This window comes from Bubalus bubalis, chromosome 6 (genome assembly GCF_019923935.1).
Source record: "Bubalus bubalis isolate 160015118507 breed Murrah chromosome 6, NDDB_SH_1, whole genome shotgun sequence".
In the NCBI taxonomy this organism is placed as follows: domain Eukaryota; kingdom Metazoa; phylum Chordata; class Mammalia; order Artiodactyla; family Bovidae; genus Bubalus; species Bubalus bubalis.
The window spans coordinates 85714095-85734351 of NC_059162.1; the positions used below are offsets into that span (position 1 = coordinate 85714095).

At 42.6% G+C, this 20257-nt stretch overlaps 1 protein-coding gene across 1 annotated transcript in view; it reads left to right on the top strand.

The window, feature by feature from the left end:
• The first annotated feature begins 493 nt into the window (after positions 1–493).
• LOC102410549 (cytochrome P450 2J2) overlaps positions 494–20257 on the top strand; it is a 28264-nt gene continuing 8500 nt past the window's right edge. The window contains 8 exon segments of the mRNA XM_025288603.3: positions 494–781; positions 8071–8233; positions 10720–10869; positions 11246–11406; positions 13958–14134; positions 16380–16521; positions 16867–17054; positions 19798–19936. Of these exon segments, the coding sequence (XP_025144388.3) occupies positions 572–781; positions 8071–8233; positions 10720–10869; positions 11246–11406; positions 13958–14134; positions 16380–16521; positions 16867–17054; positions 19798–19936 (1330 nt within the window). The 5' untranslated portion in view covers positions 494–571.

Below are 20257 nucleotides of genomic sequence, written 5' to 3' on the forward strand. Positions count from 1 at the left end.
ATGCTTGGATGGCATCACCTACTCAATGGACATGATATGAGCAAGTTCCGGGAGCTGGTGATGGACAGGGAGGCCTGGCATTCTGCAGTCCATGGGGTCACAAAGAGTTGGATATGACTGAGCGACTGAACTGAACTGAACTAGCTTGAAGTCCTAAATTTCTCATGGAATAAAACATAACCCTCAATGTTTAGGTTGTGAAAATCTTTCAGTGGACACAAAAAACCTCTCAGCCTAGCCTTTTCTCAGATCCAAGTATGTTCTCCAGGGAATCCCATGCTTGACATCTAGTGGGTAGCAGGCTCCAGCCCAGAGAAGGACAGACTCAGGTGGGGGAAAGTTGGAAAGAGGGGAGGAGGAGACAGGACCTGAGGAAAGGCAAGGAGGGTAAGGTGGACCAGGTGCCACAGGGAGCCAGGGGTGGGGCTTAGCTGAGCGCTGGAGGAAGGGAAGAGCAGTGGTGGGAGGAGGGAAGGGCGGGGTGAGACAGTAGGATGGGGCGGGGTCTGGGAACCCAGCTGAGCGCACAGACGCACAGATTCTCACAGAAGCGAAACCAGACATCGCAGTAATGCTGGAGGCCTTGAGCTCCCTGGCAGCGGCCCTCTGGGCGGCTCTCCGTCCTGGCACTCTCCTCCTGGGGGCTGTTGCTTTTCTCTTCTTTGCTGATTTCCTCAAAAGGCGGCGTCCAAAGAACTTCCTGCCAGGGCCCGCGGGCCTGCCCTTTGTAGGCAACTCGTTTCAGCTGGAACCTGAGAAGGTGCACCTGACGCTTCAGCAGGTAGGACTCGGTGACGGTGTCAGAGCCGCGTCCTGACCTGACCTGCAGGACAAGGGCCTTCCGGGTACCGAGGGCCGGAGCATGGGGGCTTCTGAAGCATTCAGTCGGGAACCCGGTACACCCTGCTTGGAGCTTTTCTTTCCTCACCATCACCTGGAATGACGCCAGCTGTGCTTTCTAGGGGTGAACTGTTGCTGCTGCTGCTGCTAAGTCGCTTCAGTCGTGTCCGACTCTGTGCGACCCCATAGACGGCAGCACACCAGGCTCCCCCGTCCCTGGGATTCTCCAGGCAAGAACACGGGGAGTGGGTTGCCATTTCCTTCTCCAATGCATGAAAATGAAAAGTGAAAGTGAAGTCGCTCAGTCGTGTCTGACTCTTAGCGACCCCATGGACTGTAACCCACCAGGCTCCTCCATCCATGGGATTCTCCAGGCAAGAGGACTTGAGTGGGGTGCCATTGCCTTCTCCAGAACTGTTGTTAACTGTTTACTATTTAAGTGTCCCGACACGATCCGCTTTCGGGAAGGTAGGGGCTGCAGGTTTATTGTACAAAACAAAAAGTGTCTCTTGGTCCATATAGCTGATGGAAAAAGTGTAAATATTGAACTGTAGCTCTCATCTGAAGCCTCACAAACTGCCAGGAGCTTTAACATCTGCATATTTTCTCTCATGTCAGGGATCCTTGGATAGAATATGGTTCAGAATCCCCTCTATATGCTCAGTAAATGTTTTTGACTGACCAAGTGACTCTTTGTCTCTTCTGTTTCTTTTATGAGTCTGGATGTGACAGACACATGTTTTTAAAGTCATTTCGAAAAGAAATTAAAAAGTCATTTCGTTGTGTCTGGTTACATATTACTGGGACATTCTATTTATAGTATGATCACTTGTCTTTTCAATACTTTTATTTTTGGCGGGGGTAGGGGTGCGTGCTATACTTCCCCTCTTGGAGGCTCCATTTTCCATGTGTAAAATGAGGATGTCTGTGCATGTGCTTAGTTGCTCAGTCACATCCAACTCTTTGTAATCCCATAGACTGTAGCTCACCAGTGTCCTCTGTCCATGAGATTTTTTTCAGGCAAGAATACTGGAGTGGGTTGCCATTTCCTTCAGGGGATCTTTCAGAATTGGGGTTGGAACCCGAGTCTCCTTTGACTCCTGCACTGCAGGTTGACTCTACCCACTGAGCCATCCCTACCTAAATCCTCACGACTTTTCAACTACATTGCTTCCAGCCACACAAGGACAGAGTTCCTCAGCTTCAGGTTCCTCCATCTGCAATTCACTCTCACTAAAGTATTCATTTAAAAATGTCATCCTCGGCCTAGATTTTCTTAGTGCTTTCTGCTGCTTCCTAGAGTTCATATTCCTTAGGGAGCCACATGGATACTTTCTTGTAGCCTCTTTCCACCTTACAGTTGTCTCCCATCAAGGCTCCCTAACTGTGGTCATTCTGAATTCCTTAAAATTCCCTTCATCATTCAATACTGTCTCAAGAATCAACTGCCTCCCTGCCTCTCAGCACAGGCACCTTCCTGACCGACAACACTGTGGTAAGTGGTTGTGATGATTAAATAAAAGGAATGTTCTGTGTTAAAATAGCTCATAGTTGGTGCTCAAAAAAGAATAGTTCTAGTTCCCTAGAAATTCCTGGAGCACTTTCAACACAAGCCTGTATTACAAACTCAAGTTCAGATGGAGATGGCTTCATCACTTTCTGGGAGAAACAGCCCATTGGTTGCACGAAGTGACAGGATGAGTATATAGAATTTTAAAGCCAAGATGCTAAGATTCTAAACCTGTGCCTTTCTTCAAGAATTGTGCTGTTTAATTTTCAAGTATTGGAAGATCTTCCTGATTTCTTTCTGTTAAAGATTTACAGTTGGCATTCATTAGGGTCAGAGGACATATACTGTATTTCAACTTTGAACAGATATGTACAGATTGGTTTTATGACCTAAAATGGAGTCCATGCATACTTGAAATAATGTCTTCTGCTGTTGTTGGAGCATTCTGTACTATAGATCAGATAGGCTTGAAGAGGTGAGTGCGTTGTTTAGTGCTTCTATACCCTTGTTGACTTTTTATCTACTAATTCTGTCAATTATTAGGAGAGGCATGTTACAGTTTCCAGCTATAATTAGAAGTTTATCTATGTGTCAAATCAGTTCTGATAGTTATACTTTATATATTTGGCAGCTCTTTTTATTTGGCTCATGCACATTAAAACTGTTACATTGTCTTGGTGAATTGGCTCTTTAGTTATTACATGTTCTTCTTTATCCCTGATGATTTTCTTTGCCTGAAAGTTATCTGATAATAATAGAGCCACACCAGCTCTCTTTTAATTAAGATTTGCATACTATATGCTTCTCCATTCTTTCACTTTTAACCTACTTATATGATTATACTTGAAATGAGTTTTTATATAGAACATATAGGTGACTCATTTTTTCATTGTGCCAATATCTCTTTTAATTGGTGGATCTAGATCATTTGTATTTAGGGTAACTTTTGATGTCTGAGGGATTCCCTGGTAGCTCAGCTGGTGAAGAATCCTCCTGCAATGCCGGAGACCCTGTTTCAATGCCTGGGTCAGGAAGATCCCCTGGAGAAGGAAAAGGCTACCCACTCCAGTATTCTGGCCTGGAGAATTCCATTGGCTGTATAGTCCATGGAGTCACAAAGAGTCGGACAGGACTGAGAGACTTTCACTTTGATGTGTGAACACTTAAGTATGCCATTTTACTATTCACTTTCTATTGTTCACTTTGTTTTTTGTTCCTCTATTTCTCCTCTCTGGTCTTTTGTGGGTCACTTGAACATTTTTAAGAATTCCTTTCTAATTTAACTGTAGTGTTTATAGTATGTTTCTTTGTTTGGTGCTTTAAGTGTTTGCTCTAAAGTTTATGTGCTATGCATACATAGCTTATTGTATCATCTGAGGTTGTTTCTCCATTTTAAGGCTTAGGAAACTGAAAACTAAGTGATTTGCCTAAGTTACTCAACACTGAAAATGGCCAAAGAAGGACTTGGATCTTAATCTGGTCTCTACTTATGCTACTTGATTTTTCATGATATAGTTAGCAGATAATTGATTATATTCAGGGTTGCACTTATCCAACAGACACTTAAGAAGTGCTTATCATATGACAGGTATAATACAAAAGAGTATATGGTGAAATGTGTGGTATAAATTTTTTGGTAACCAAATGAGATGTCATTAGGTGGGTTCATTGTGAATGGGAATCCATGGAGATACCCTCCATAGAATGTTGAAATAAATTTGGCTGAACTTGAACAGTGGCAAGTGGCCTGTGGAGTAAAGTGGACAGGAGATTTTAAGTTGGAGAAGTGACTTGAGCTAAAACAAAATAAGAAGGCAGTGAAGAAACTGGCTGATTTGTTTAGCATGGTTTTTCCCCCATTTTCTCAACATTCTCTACATAGCTGTCTGGCTTATTATAGAAACATTTATGTAAGTAAAAAAAATTTCTTATTGGACTAAGAAGGGGAAATGGTAGATAAGGTGGTTAAATGCACTATAAGGGTTTATATAGAGTTGCTTGTACCAAAAAGATTCCAAAAGACAGTGGTGTAAAAAAAGACTGAAATTGATTTGTCTCTCACAAGTAGGTTGAGATGTAGGTAGGAAGACCAGGATAGGAAGGCTGCTTTGCTCCACAAGGTCATCTAAAACCCACAGTGCTTCTGTCTTGTTGCTCTGGCCCTGCAACAGTGTCATGTGTAAGTTCTGTGCCATGAAAAGGGGAAAGTGAGAGGTGGTGAGAAGCAACTTTCCTTTAAGGACACGACCCAGAAGATGCACACGTCACCACTACTCACGTCCCATTGGATTCACGTGAAATTAAGTGAGGAGTAATGTGCCAAAGCCTTTGAATGTGTGGATCACAATAAACTGTGGAAAATTCTGAAAGAGATGGGAATACCAGACCACTTGACCTGCCTCTTGAGAAACCTATATGCAGGTCAGGAAGCAACAGTTAGAACTGGACATGGAACAACAGACTGGTTCCAAATAGGAAAAGGAGTACGTCAAGGCTGTATATTGTCACCCTGCTTATTTAACTTATTTGCAGAGTACATCATGAGAAATGCTGGGCTGGAAGAAACACAAGCTGGAATCAAGATTGCCGGGAGAAATATCAATAACTTCAGATATGCAGATGACACCACCCTTATGGCAGAAAGTGAAGAGGAACTAAAAAGCCTCTTGATGAAAGTGAAAGAGGAGACTGAAAAAGTTGGCTTAAAACTCAACATTCAGAAAATGAAGATCATGGCATCTGGTCTCATCACTTCATGGGAAATAGATGGGGAAAGAGTGGAAACAGTGTCAGACTTTATTTTTTGGGCCTCCAAAATCACTGCAGATGATGACTGAAACCATGAAATTAAAAGATGCTTACTCCTTGGAAGGAAAGTTATGACTAACTTAGATAGCATATTGAAAAGCAGAGACATTACTTTGCCAACAAAGGTCCATCTAGTCAAGACTATGGTTTTTCCAGTGGTCATGTATGGATGTGAGAGTTGGACTGTGAAGAAAGCTGAGTGCCGAAGCATTGATGCTTTTGAACTGTGGTGTTGGAGAAGACTCTTGAGAGTCCCTTGGACTGCAAGGAGATCCAACCAGCCCATTCTAAAGGAGATCAGCCCTGGGATTTCTTTGGAAGGAATGATGCTAAAGCTGAAACTCCAGTACTTTGGCCACCTCATGCGAAGAGTTGACTCATTGGAAAAGACTCTGATGCTGGGAGGGATTGGGGGCAGGAGGAAAAGGGGACAACAGAGGATGAGATGGCTGGATGGCAGCACCAACTCGATGGACGTGAGTTTGAGTGAACTCCAGGAGTTGGTGATGGACAGGGAGGCCTGGTGTGCTGCGATTCATGGGGTCGCAAAGAGTCAGACATGACTGAGTGACTGAACTGAACTGAATTGAATGTGACCAGTTAATCCTTAGGCAGTTCCATCACTCAGCGGAAGAGAGAGAGAGAATGTATCCATGCTTTATTTAAGGATGAGACATACAGAGCAAATTAGAAACAGTCCTACTTTATGCTTATCAGCTATGCACTATATCTCTGTGCCTCTTTTTCTGAAAATTGGGCATACATTATAGAGTTGTTATAAGAAACAAATTAGTTAGGATTATCAGCCTACTGCCAGGGTGCCTAGCATACAGTTGATGCTCAGTTTATATATCTACCTTCCTACCCGCTCTTCAAACATTTATGGTAACCAATTCAAAAACAAAAAAGTTTTTGACTGCAAATGAGGCATCACTTGTCTGGCCTGCTTGCTGCATGGGCTCCCTTCATATACACTCTGGCCACTTCCCCTCCATTGCTTTGTCAGTATCTTACAAGAAATCTTTTGCTAAAATACACTTCCAAATATATCAATAAAAGTACATAATTTTATTATTAACCTTAGTATTATGATTACTAACCCAAGAATCCTAAAGATGAGAATTTGTAAGAGCCCTCATTTTACATATTTGGGAACTGAGACAGAGAGAAGTTAAATAACTTGACCAAGTGTCACATAGAAAATAACCAGTGGAAGCTGGATACAAAGGGATTTGTATGCCTTCAAAATCCAAGTACTAAGCACTCACCTTACCTCTCCTATTCAATTTTTAGATGCAAACAAAACAAGATATAAAGTGTTTCACTTGACATTAAGACGTCCTTGGTCTAGCTCATAGTACCTTTCCGGCCTTGTATCCCATCTCCCTACACAGGTGAGAGGTATTCTTTCCAGGAACCTATCCCAGCCCCAGAACCCTTATGTGTGTGTGACACACCCAGACACTCTTCCTTTCACTTGCACTCTCTTTCTCTCCTCTCCCTGCCCCGTTACTCTCATTCTCAGTTTACTGCTGTCACATCCAGTAAACTCTAAGTTCCCAGTGCTATTCCAGCTTTATGTCTTTGTCTTTAAATCTTACAAATACCTCCAATCCTTAATATCTTTGGCACTTTGGCTAAGTTACTTCTCCATGACTCATTTTCATTACTAAAACATAAATAATATCATTACTGCCATAGGGTGGATGGACGAGTGGTTAAGAAAATGTGCTTCCACTGCAGGAGCCACAAGTTCAATCCCTATTCAGGGAACTAAGGACCCACAGCAATGTGGTGCAGTCAAAAAAAGATACATTTGGTCTAGCTTCCCTAATAGGGAGTACACACCGTCATAGGGTGGTGTGAGGGAAATGAGACAAAAGGTGAAACGTGGTTGGTGTGGCACCCAGTGGGTGTGGCTGTCTGTGACCACCAATGCCTTTCCCCTGTACCTCAGCCCTTTGCTCTTGTCCTGTCTGCCCCCTTGAGCAACTGCGCCTGTGCTCCTTTGCTCACGGAGCCCATTCATTCCCCAGAGTCTAGAGTGGCCGTCTGCCAGTATCAAAAACAAACCGTCTTTCCCATTGTTGTTCTCTTTCTTCCTCACAGAAATTTTCTTTCCCCTTTTTCGGGGCTGTAGAGAGCACACTGCCCTGCTTGTGAGATTTTAGTTCCCAGTCCAGGGTTAAATCTGTATCCATGGCACTGAAGTCCAAGCCCTGACCACTGGACAGCCAGGGAATTACCCGTCCCAGAAACTGTAAGCGAAAAATCGTTTTCTCCCTCTTATACAGGGGGAGTGGAGGCTCCAAAAAAAAGTGAAACAACTTTTCTGAGATCTCACAGCTAGCCAAGCATAGAGTTTGCATGGCTCCATCTAGTGTGTTCTTGTCTATGACTGGTCCTAGCCCTGTAATGAATTTTTTGTGACCTAGAACCTGTTGAAGAAGGGGACACTGTCTTGTGGTTAAACAGATATGATTTTCTATGAAGTCCATGCTTTCTACCCCAGACATTCACTAAACACATCTCTGCCTTCTCTGGTGAGTCACATGGGCTGAATTCTCACGCTTCACTAGACTCTAAGATGCTTGAGGTTAGAGACCTCGCTTATTTTATTGTATCCTTATGCCTTATTCTCAGGATACATATGCTCACTCAATCCAAGTAAGATGAATGTATATATAAGTATTTATAATGAATGTCTACATCCTCTAGTGGATTGAACTGAAGTCAAGTTGACAGCAAGAGAAATGGAAACAGGCATAAATATTTCCAACAGCAAAGGTATACATACACACACACACACACAGAGATTCCCCTCAATATAATCTCCCTCAGCTCTACATACCCTCCATTCCAGGGCACACAGGATGTGCATATGTAACTGTAACTCTTCTACTATTTTTCAGTTTGTGAAGAAATATGGGAATGTTTTTAGCTTGGATTTTGGTACGTTTCCTTCTATTCTTATAACTGGATTACCCTTAATTAAAGAAGCGCTTGTCCACCAAGGCGAAAATTTTTCCAAACGTCCCATAATGCCTCTCCAGGAGCGTATCTTTAACACTAAAGGTAAGTTCTTGCATTGGTTAGCGTGTGTTTGATATTCTTGTGGTCTGTGAAAGTATCTCCAACAATCCCAGGGACCAAGCTCCTCATAAGGAACCTGAGTGCCCACATTTCCCTGTTGAAGGCACCCCCTCAGGGCACCTGGCAGAGTCAGCTCTAATGTCAGGGATTTGGTGGAAGCAGCATCACCTAAATGAACTCACTCTGGATGCTTTGATAAATAAGTATCCTCATCACTCAGTGATGTGATGTGTTGTTTGAGCAGAGAAAAGGCAATGCGTCCTCAGGCTCTCTTTCTGCTTTCCCACTCAGATCTCTTCCCCTAGAAAACGGATGTGGATCAGCTTGTTCCTGTTGATTAAGTGATCCCTTCTTGCCTCCAGTTCCTTAAGGCTGTGCCCCAAAGGTATCTCAAGCCTTCTATCTATGTTAAAATAGTTTGGCATGAGTACTTAGAATAGTCACTAAATAAACTTCCATTCTCAAAATTCTAAATGAAAAACTTTATACTTCTACAAAAACACCATTTTTTCAGGTATTTCTCAATCCCTCTTTGAAATGCTTCACCCATTATTCTACATCCATTCACTCGATTATCTGCCATGAGAACCTAGGACTAGAGGCACCAGTGACAGAGTAGTGAGTAGAACAGAAAAAATTCTTGATTTTTGTGTGATTTACATGCTATTAAGAGAGAAAGTATCAAGTACACTAAAATTTAATGCCTCGGTTTTATGAAGATAAGAGCAAGGTTCACTTAGTATGGGTATCAAATCTGGTCCTGAGATTCAGGAAAAGCTATTATAAGTAAATAACAAGTAATAAAATGAAGAAGCAATTCACTAGAGGGAATAGAATATGAAAAGTTTCTAAGATGGATAAAAGGACAGTGAACTGAGGAATTGAAAGATATCCAGTGTAAAAAGAACAGGGTTTAAATGGAGATAATTAAATGAAGATGAAGATGCTAAGTTTGGCCAGAAATAGTTCATGTTTAAGGATATTGCTTTTTATCCTAATAACAATGCAGGCTTCTGAATGTTTAAGTAGTAAAAGGAATCAACATACTTACATGGTAAGTTTTAAAGACTTTTCTAAGCTTCAATGTCAAGAATGGAATAAAAGGAGCAAAAGACTATTGTAGAATTTTAAGGGAGAAGAGGCGGTGGCCTGAGCTAGGGAAGTGGCAAGAAATGGCAGTCCAGTAGGTTACACTAGGAGAGTGACTGTGAAGACAAGTTGATTTAAGCTATTCAGGAGGCATATTCAATAGGACATGATGACCTAGATGGAGGGAGAATGAGGTAGACACCCAAATGGGTAGGTAAAGGAAAAAAGGAAGATGTAGAGGAGAACAAGGTGTTCATTGGCCTGGGTGGCGAGTTGTATGGAGCAGATCATTAACTCAGTCATGAATATGCTGAGTGTGAAGCCAAGAGAGTCAAGCAGAAAATTGGTTACATGTCTGCAGCTGAGGCACAGATACAGACGTTCACAACAGTAGATGTCATTTGAAATATTTGGAGTTGATAAGATTTAGTAGAAATGGAGGATAAGGATAAGGAGAGAAGAGGCTTTGACCCAAGCTTGAAAAGGTTCATTATTTCAAAATTTGATAGGAGATAAGTTAACCAAAGATATGATGATTTCTATGAAGTCAGAGAATTAGCAGAAGAGTCTGGAGAGTGTGGTGTCCTGGGCACCACTGGAAAAGAGTGTTTCAAGAAAAAAGCATCTCATGCTGTTGACACATCAGCTTGAGGCTGAAAAGGATCCTGGACTGAAGAGCAGGGAGGGCCACTTCACTAAGGTGGTGGAAGTGAAAGGGAGATATTAGAAGGAGTGGAAGAGTGTAGTGGAATGAAGAATTGAGAGGGTGGTGGTCTCACCTGTGTTATAAAATAAATGAAGTTCTCTGCACACCTCATGATGGATTTTTTTATCCTTTGCCTGTGATTTTCTTTCTGCACACATTCACAGTTCTTTGTTTTCTCGGGTGATTCATCTTTTTAGGATCTTTAAGCACTTTCTCCTTATGAGTTTTGATTTTGTCTAGTCCATTAGTGCATACTTAGTATGTAGCATAACAAATACTTAAATATAGTATGTGACAAGTAATCAGAGCATGGGCATCAGGGTCAGGCAGACTTGAAAATGAATGCCTGTTCTGCTGCTCCAACTCTGTAACCTTGCAGAGTGTACTTTTATCTCCTGTGCCTCAATTTTCTCATCAGCAAAATTGGGGTAGTAGTTTGGCAATAGTGAAATATATAGAAGTATATCAGAGAGTGAGTACTAAATCCCAGAATGCCTTAAAAATGCTAATGTCTCCAGCATTGCAAGCAATCAGTAAATTCAATCCATTATATCAATTGGTTTGAAATTATTTCTCTGAATAGTTTCAAGCACCTTAAAGCCCTTTTTTCATCCTTCTGATACATCACGGGTCTTGTTGGCTTTTTTTCATAATGTTGGCTTTCTTTTCCCAGGCTTGATCATGTCCAGTGGCCACATATGGAAGGAACAAAGAAGGTTTGCCCTGACAACTCTTAGGAATTTTGGTTTAGGAAAGAAGAGCTTAGAGGAATGAATTCAGGAGGAGGCCACCTACCTCATCCAGGTGATAAGAGAGGAGAACGGTGAGCATGTCATAGGACAGGTGCAAGGACTGTGGCTCACACGTTCACTAACCAGATGTTCATCAGTGCCTACCTGCCTTTCCTGAGCCCAGAATTGTGTAGGGTGCTGAGGGGATAACAGGGAACAGCTAACCATGACCTGTCCTCACAGGGCTCATGAATTAAGACAAAGATGGGTAGTAAACATATTGGTTTTAAATCCTGGTCATCAGTTTGACTTCCCATGCATTGACTAAGTACTGGCCCAGTGTCAGACCCTGGGGTCACAGTCTCAGAGGTGGTTCTATAGTTGGTGTGTCATGTGTCACACAGAGTAGCATCTCTGTAAAATAGAAGCAATCCAATATGAAGGCTCCATCTCTTCTTCTTCCTCCAGGAAAGCCTTTCGACCCTCACTTCATAATCAACAATGCCGTTTCCAATATTATTTGCTCCATCACCTTCGGGGAGCGGTTTGACTACCAGGATAGTCAGTTCCGGGAGCTGCTGAGGCTGCTAGATGAGGTCTTAAATCTGCATACGTCACTGTGCTGCCAGGTGAGGCGGTTGTCACTTCCTGTCTTACGTAAAGATATTATGTTGATGTCTGTCACAGATTAGATGGGGTCTTCCTTTCCTTTGTAGCTAAAAGATAACCTTTTAAAATTGACTTCAGCACAAACTTGTTTGAAATCCATCTGGTGACTTTAATGTTTTTTATAATATTGTCAAATATTTACTATTGATAAATAACATTACTAACATTTGTATAAAGTACAGTACTTTACATGACATACAGGTATACACTACATTCTTTTCCTTAAAAAACAGAATACTGCCATCACTTTTGAGTCCCTTCTGTCCATGTCCCTCCCTAGTCCCACACCTCTGTGATCCTCAGATGTACGCTTCTGTGCCTGGCTCTAACTCAGCTCATTGTTTTGAAATTTATTTATTGGGTCTTCTAATTTACTCTGTAGTTTTCCTCTGCATGCAGGTGCCACTGATTGTGATTCTCCTGAATAATGCTTGCAGATTTATTGAACATATGAGGGATTTCTAATTTGAGGATGTTATGAATAAAGTTGCCATGAACATTCCTGTTTTATTGTTCATGTGGACACATCCACTCATTTCTCTTGCATATGCACCTGTATGTAAAAATCCTTAATGGTTTATTATTTCCATGCCCATCCACACTTGTTCCTACCAGTTTTCTAAATGTCTAGGATATGGATTTAAGGGATTCAACCCTCACCCTGTCCTTGGTAGTCCCTGCCATCTCCTTTTGCCCTGCTAGGGTTGTAAGTCTGTCAAAAGCTCTGCTCATCTGCTTGGCCTCTCAGCCCCTTTTGTGTATTTGGAAGGCACTGTTAGGGGAAAATCAGCCCTAAGTGTTGGAATAAACCCTTGTGTATGTAAAGGAGGATTTACTTGTAATCATTTTTAAAAGTAACATTGCCTGGATATTTATGAACCCATCTCACCTAACCTGATAAAGCAGTTATCATGAATCCTGGCACAGAAAACTGACATAATGAATGTGAGCTACTATGATTATTATTGTCAGTATTATTTTTGAACAACATTTCTTATTGTCACTTCTAATCATGGTAACCCCTCCGTTTGGTAATTCCATTTTCTTCCTTCCTATTAAGACAGAACTTAGGAAGTCTGGGACCTCAGTGAGCGTGTGTTGACTATTCCCAGGGAAAAGAAATTCCCAAGAAGGTTGGATGAGGCAGTGAGGGAGAGGGTAATAAGCATTTTTTAGAGACCCAAAATAGCTCAGGCAGTATGATTGACAATTCCATATACTTTATTTCAGGCAATTTTTACAACAACCCTTTAAAGATGAAATGGAGCATCCTAATGTGTACAAGTAGATATGGGAATGCTTAAGCACATTCACATAGTGATCCACTGGCTGTGTGTTAAGTGTGGAATAGATCTCATGTGATTGAATAAGGAAAATAACCCTGGTGCCCCAATGGCAGCGGATTATACTAAGCCCAGACAAATTACATCATCATCTTCATTATTGTCATTATTATTATTATTCCCGAAGCCTTTTATCTAGAAAGCAGTAGAGCTAATATTCAAAGGCATGTATGTTTCATTTTAAGTCTAGGCAATTTTCAATTATGTTGGGCTATCTGTTTTCTACGAGATATTTTTAGGGAAAATATATCCAAAATACACTTAATATTATTAAAAATATCTTATCTGCATGAAGAATACATCATAATGGTAAGATAGATAAACACATATCTATGTTTAACATAACTAACAGCTAGAAAGAGGTGTTTCATGCACAAAGATATATACACGCATATTAGAGGAAAATGTCATGAAAAAATATAAAATAAGGGAATGGGAAGAGATTCCAGAAGTACTGCATTATAGGATTATCAGGTAAGATATCTCCAAGCAAGAGCCAACCTGAATGAAACAAAGGCTAAAATTATACAAATTCCAGAGGAAGACCAATCTTAATTGAAGGAATAGTGAATGGAAAAGACTAAACATTGTCATTCTTGATGTTGTCACAGAGACCAATGGAGCTGGACTAGAAAGACTAAGAGAGAGTAAGATGGCAGCGAGTGATAGCAGAAGAGGGGACAGGAGTGGAAGAGGCCAGCTCAGGTAGAGCTCCAGGCCAGGAGAATGATGTAGAATTTCTCTAAATGTCATGGAAAGTCATTGGAGGATTGAAAGATAAATAGTGAAATGATCTGATTAAACTGTTAAATGATCTCTCTGGCAGCTCAGTGGAAAATAGACTGGGAAAGGGGTTGAGGAGAGAATCAGGGATATTTTTGGGAGGCCTTAAAGCACCTAGGTAAGAAATGCTGGGGCTTTGTCCTAGAATGACAAACACATGGAGTACTGAGAAGTGGTCTGAAAATGGTTCTATTTTGGATGGAGTGCTGAAATGCTTTGCCAGAGGGGAAAGAAGAGGGGTGTGACAGAGAAGATGAGACAAGGGTGATTCCAAGGGTTAACGTAAGCAAAGAAAATACATATAGAGATACAATGGTTTCCTTGTCTTCAAAAGTAGAAAACGGGCACCTCCTTGTCTCCCTAACTGTTTTGTTTTCTCCATCAGCTCTACAGTGTCTTTCCAAGGATAATGAATTTTCTTCCGGGTCCCCACCAAACCCTCTTTAGTAATTTGGAGAAACTGAAAATGTTTGTTGCCAAAATGATTGAAAACCACAAGAGAGACTGGAATCCTGCTGAAGCAAGAGACTTCATTGATGCTTATCTCCAGGAAATAGAAAAGGTGAAGGAACCTGAGTGTTTTCCTGAGTAGTGTTCTTAAAGAGCAAATGAGGTGATTCTAATATCTTATCGCTGCTGTAAGAGATCACTATTTTAAACTTGGTGACTTTAAACAACCAACATTTATCAAGTCAAGGTTGGGGCAGGCTGGCTCTTTTGAGGCTCTAGGGCAGAATCCATTGATGGGCTTTTCCAGCATCTAGAGGCTGTCTATACCCCTGAATTCACGCCCCTTTCCTCTGTCTTCAAAGCCATTGACGTAATGTCTTCCTTTCCACTGTCCTTGCGTCTTCTCTTAATTTGCTCCTTGTCTCCTCTTATTGGAGAAGGCAATGGCACCCCACTCCAGTCCTCTTGCCAGGAAAATCCCATGGACGGAGGAGCCTGGTAGGCAGAGGTCCATGGGGTTGCTAAGAGTCGGACATGACTAAACGACTTCACTTTCACTTTTCACTTTCATGCATTGGAGAAGGAAATGGCAACCCACTCCAGAGTTCTTGCCTGGAGAATCACAGGGACGGGGGAGCCTGGTGGGCTGCCATCTCTGGGGTTGCACAGAGTTGGACACGACTGAAGCAACTTAGCAGCAGTCTCCTCTTATACTCTTCTGATTACAATGGGCACGCTGCTGCTGCTGCTGCTAAGTCGCTTCAGTCGTGTCTGACTCTGTGCGACCCCAGAGACAGCAGCCCACCAGGCTCTGCCATCCCTGGGATTCTCCAGGCAAGAACACTGGAGTGGGTTGCCATTTCCTTCTCCAATGTATGAAAGTGAAAAGTGAAAGGGAAGTCGCTCAGTCGTGTCCAACTTTTAGTGGCCCCATGGACTGCAGCCCACCAGACTTCTCCATCCATGGGATTTTCCAGGCAAGAGTACTGGAGTGGGGTGCCATTGCCTTCTCCGAATGGGCACTCTAGGATAATCCATATCAAGATCCTTAATTTCATGATATCTACAAAGTTCCATCTGTCAAAAAACATTTACCTGTTCCAGAGATTAGGACATGGACATTTTTGTGGGTCATTATTCAGCCTAGCACAAGGTTGGAAAAACAGAGACACTATTTCAGAGTATAGGAATATCATTAGCTCAGAATAGATGATACATTCGAAATAAAGATACTGGTTTAAGAGTATTCAGCTTGAGGTCTTTGGAAAGCCCACATATACTGCCTTTTGATAGTCTATTTCTGTCCTCTACCCATATCTGAAAGACCTGTACACAATAGGGAAAAGAAGAATTGTTTCATTATTACTTGTACCATGTCCAGTCCCCTATCCCTTCCCCAGTTCCCCAGCGCAGAGTATAAGTGAAGCTGAGTCAGATGCCAAAGGTTAGTCTCAAGTGGAGGACTTTTGCCTTCCTCTCTCCTCCCTGTTTCATGCACTTTCAAATGTTGTCTGTGAGATGCAGGGAAAAGGCCCAATTGGATATAGGTCCTTTAACATACTAAGCCCTGTGGTTAATCCTCATCACTGCATCAGTGTCATCATTTTTGACTCATTTTCAACTTGTACAGTTGAAAGAAAGGTGAATTTTTTTTTCTGTCTCCTCTCTTATGTCACCTTATTGTTACACCGTTAATAGAAGTACTGATTCCTCCCGAGAGGAGGAGACTTCACTTGTTATAAGGTGTGCAGGCACACAGAGGAGCACCGACACACTGAAGTCCTGTAGGAAAGTGGTGAAGACGCTGGAGTGCCATGAGGAGTGACTGTTGGAATCAGGGAAGGTTAACCTAAGGAGGATGTTGATGGGGGAGTGTGAGAATTGTACTTTAGAGGAATTAATTTTATTCTTTCTGGTATCAATGAAAACATTTGCTGAGGATTTCTTATATGACCTTTCCATCTCACATAGTTCATAATGCCAATTGAGGAGTGAATACTGAACACAGAGTGTTTGAGAGGTTTAGTAAGTTGGTCAACTCATACACATAGTAAAAGGTGTGGCTAATATTGGAATGCAAATATTATTATATTTCCAATATAATAATAGATTCTCCCAAAATATGAAAGTAAAAAGATTCAATTTTCATCCTTCCAAGGTGACAAAAGCTCCCAGCACTTGGAGCAGGAAGATGCTAATGATACTGCAATAATAAGCCTCTGCCTGCTGAGATGGTCAAAGGAAAAGTCATTTCTCTTGGGGGAATCTCTCCTCCCATGTTCTCACTAGGATGAAGCTTCCTATGTTGTGGCAACTAAGAACCATCTGGATAAACCAATAATCACTGTATTTTCTAGCATAAGGGCGATGATGCTTCAAGTTTCCGTGAAGAAAACCTCATCTACAGCACCTTGGACCTCTTCCTTGCTGGAACAGAGACAACTTCAACCACCCTGCGCTGGGGCCTGCTCTTCATGGCCCTTAACCCCGAAATCCAAGGTGAGCTCATTAGTGGATGGGCTGGGCCAGGCCAGTATGCGTCCATAAATTAGTTCATCTATGTCTCAATATTCCTAAAGGGAATATTGGTTCACCCTCACTAATAAGAGGAACCTGAGGCTCACACAGCTTTAGGAACTTGCAGCAGGAATGTTGTTGAGCAAGAGTTTTCCACCTAATTTGTCTCACACCAGGGCCCACTTCCCACTCTCATACCTCCCTGAGAAGCTAGTCTGGAGAGCCTAAGATAGCCATTTTGATGCTGGTTATTTCATTCCTTAACTTACCAGGCTCAAGGAGAGTTATGGAAAAACAGAATAATAGAACCACCTCTGCTTTTTTCAGAAAAAGTCCAAGCTGAGATTGACAGGGTGCTTGGCCAATCACAACAGCCAAGCACAGCCGCTCGAGAGTCCATGCCCTACACCAATGCTGTCATCCATGAGGTGCTGCGAATGGGGAACATTATCCCTCTGAACGTGCCCCGGGAAGTGGCAGTGGACACCACCCTGGCTGGTTACGGCCTGCCCAAGGTAATTAGAGGCTCACACCAATAACCTTAGATCTCCAAGCTCATATTTGTAAATGATGGAAATCTCAATAGCAAATGTGATGTGTTTTCTTGTCTTAGGGAAACACTTAATTGGACAGGGAGATATATTACCACTGATGTAATTCTAGATATTTTTCTTTATGTGGGGTCTTTAGAATATTAGTTCAAATAAATGTTAATAGTTGTTCTAGAAGAGAAGGGGGATTCCTACGTCAAACATGTTCAGACAAAGCCTGGCTTTTCTCTGCTATGAGATTTCTCATTCTTTTTACTACCTGACATGCATTGTTAATTCTTGTGGGGAAACAGCAGGCAGCAATTCTCAGTCAGACTTTGCCATGAGGTCCTTTTCTTTGCCATGGGAGAGCTTTTCACAGGATAGGGACCTGCCAGACTTATTTTGGAGAATTCCATTTCAAAATCCTGGGGGTTTAGAATGTTGAAATATGAGAGACAGTTGAGACCTCCTGGGCCAACATCGCATTAAACTGGTGTTTCTAACATAATATCCCCACAGGTATTGCTTCCAGCCTTGACTTACAGTCCCTTGATGGGACTACCTCACAAGGGAATCGATCCAAGCCTGTGCACATTGAATATCACAGAAGGAGTGAAAGAACCAATGGTTTTTAAGCAGTGATCATGTACTATGGACTATATAGGTTCTTTCAACTTAGTCAGTCCTCAGAATAATTCTATCTCTTTTTTTTTTTTTTTTTTACAAACTTATAATGAAGGCTCAGAGCTGACTGATCTTGCATAAAATCTCTGGTGTACAAAGTGACAAGAGTGGGGTTAAAGAAATAGATGTGTTCTGAGCCCCAGGCTCATCTTGTTTGTACTATACCATGTTTTCTCCACAGGACTTGCTTTACTTTGCTTTAAAAGAAGCTCCTTAAATTGTTCTCAGTAGGACCCTGTTAAGTTCCCTGTCCTCACAAAGGCAGTTCTGCGCTCTGCCAATCACTCTTAGGATCTCAGCGATCAGCTCTCTCATCCCCACTAGTGCCCTCTTTGCGCACCACACATTCACAGTTTTGCTTTCCCGACACCTTAGTCCATTTCCATGGATCCTTTCAGTTTGTCTGAGTCCCTCTTTGTGTGTGGAACCTGGTGTTGATTTCAAGATAAAACCAGAAGAGCCTATGCTTTGGGCTCACCTTGGTCATGGTCCCTGCAGCCCTTGGAGAAGCAACTATTCCTGCAGTGATTTCATTTACTATTTTCCTGCTGATTGACCATGTTATGGATGAATTCTGAGGTCTAGATGAAATTACAGGTGATCTTCACATATTCATAGCAATTCACTTAGCTCCAGAGAACCATCCTAGCTCAAGAGATTGGTTTTGTAAGATTTTTTTTTAAGTACTGTTCTGCAAGATCCTTACCCACTGGGTGGGCAACTTGCAAACTGGAAAACAATTATACTACAGAAGTTCTGCCACAGGAGCAAAAGTCCTGAGCCCCAAGGCAATCTTCCCAGCCTGAGGGTCTGGCATCAGGAGGAGGAGCCCCCGAGAATCTGGCTTTGAATGTCAGCAGCCTTTTATTGCAGGAATTCCACTGGACTAAAGGAAGCATCAACTCCACTCTTGGGTCATGTGCACACTGAGACCCATGGAAAAACAGCAGTGACCTCATAAGAGTCTGGACCAGACCTTCCTACTAATATTGGAAGGTCTCCTGCAGAGGCAGGGGGCAGCTGGGGCTCACAGCAGGGACAAAGACCCTGGCACTGGCAGCTCTAGTGAGTAGTCACTGGCATGAAGATGCCCAGAGGCCACCATGCAAAAAGGTATGGGAACCAGTGGTATGATTGAGAAACTGAAAAAGGCTTGATATAGCGGGAGTGCAGGCAGAAGGACCATGACTCAGACAGAGGGCTGGTGATAGGTCCTTAATCTGAGTGATGAGAACTATTTGGAGGGTTTTTATCAAGTTCCAGGAGTGTTGGGTGGCTAGGAGGGACATAACTAAATCACGTCCAGAGCTAACTCTGCTTTCCGTGTGTGAAGCACTTTGAAGGGGGAAGAGGATATAGAGTTGTAGTTAGGCCTACTGTAGGAGTGTGGACAACCAAGGTAGTACCTTGGACCAGGCAGTGGGGGGAAATAACATGGAGGTGATAGAATCAAGAGGAATTTCAAGGAAAATTGACCAGGCTGGAAAAGGATGGAATGAAGGCGGAATGAAGGCACAATGATGTAAAGGTGGGGGGCCATTAAGGAGGACTCTTGGGTTTCTTGCTGCAAGCTGGAAAGAATAGTGGTTCTTTCCACTAGGTGACCTGATTGTATTATTAAACCTTCTCTGTAATGTGTGAGATAATGGAGGGAAGAGAATGGGAGAAACAGATGAATGAGACATTTTTCATGTTGGGGAGGCTGCCATATTTACCACATCACTGAGCAACGGGGTTGATTTTGGTCCAGAACTGCCTGCCCACTGTCACATTATTCTCTCATCGATGCACACACCTTCCCATTCTGCACTAAGAATAGTCACATTTTGCTGATAAAATTCCCAGCAGACAATTCCAGTCCATCATTGTAAGCTGTCCCATGGCAAAGAGCAGGGTCCTAGGGGTTGAGCTCAGCAGATACAGGGTTGGAGAGGCTGAAGAAGTTCAGTCAGCCTTGATGTGGGAGCCTGGGGGACTGCTGCCCCTCGGCACACATCTGCTGTGTGTGTCATGTCTTGCATGAGCCTCCTGCTTTCTCCAGGGAACCGTGGTTGTGACCAACCTGACTGCACTGCACAGGGACCCTGCAGAGTGGGCCACCCCTGACACCTTCAATCCAGAGCATTTCTTGGAAAATGGACAGTTTAAGAAAAGGGAATCCTTTCTGCCTTTTTCAATAGGTGAGTATCTGGAAATAGGAGTGTGGGAACCCAGAGTCCCTCTCTCAGCCCTTCTTCTGATGCTCTCTCAGCCCTGCTCTTCTTATGATGCTTTGCTTTAGTTGGCATGTCTCTAGATAGCCCTGCCTAGCATGACTCACTCTTGCTGTGGGTGCACTGCAGGTTTCCCTGGGCTGAGCATCACCAGGATTCACTCTCTTACGTCCTAAGCCCTGGCTTGACTCTGATGGAGATTTCAGCTTTAAATTGTTCAGTCCCTAGGAACTTTGGGGAGAGGAACTTAGCCTCTGCCTGTTACCTACAAAAGAAGATTGGGAACTT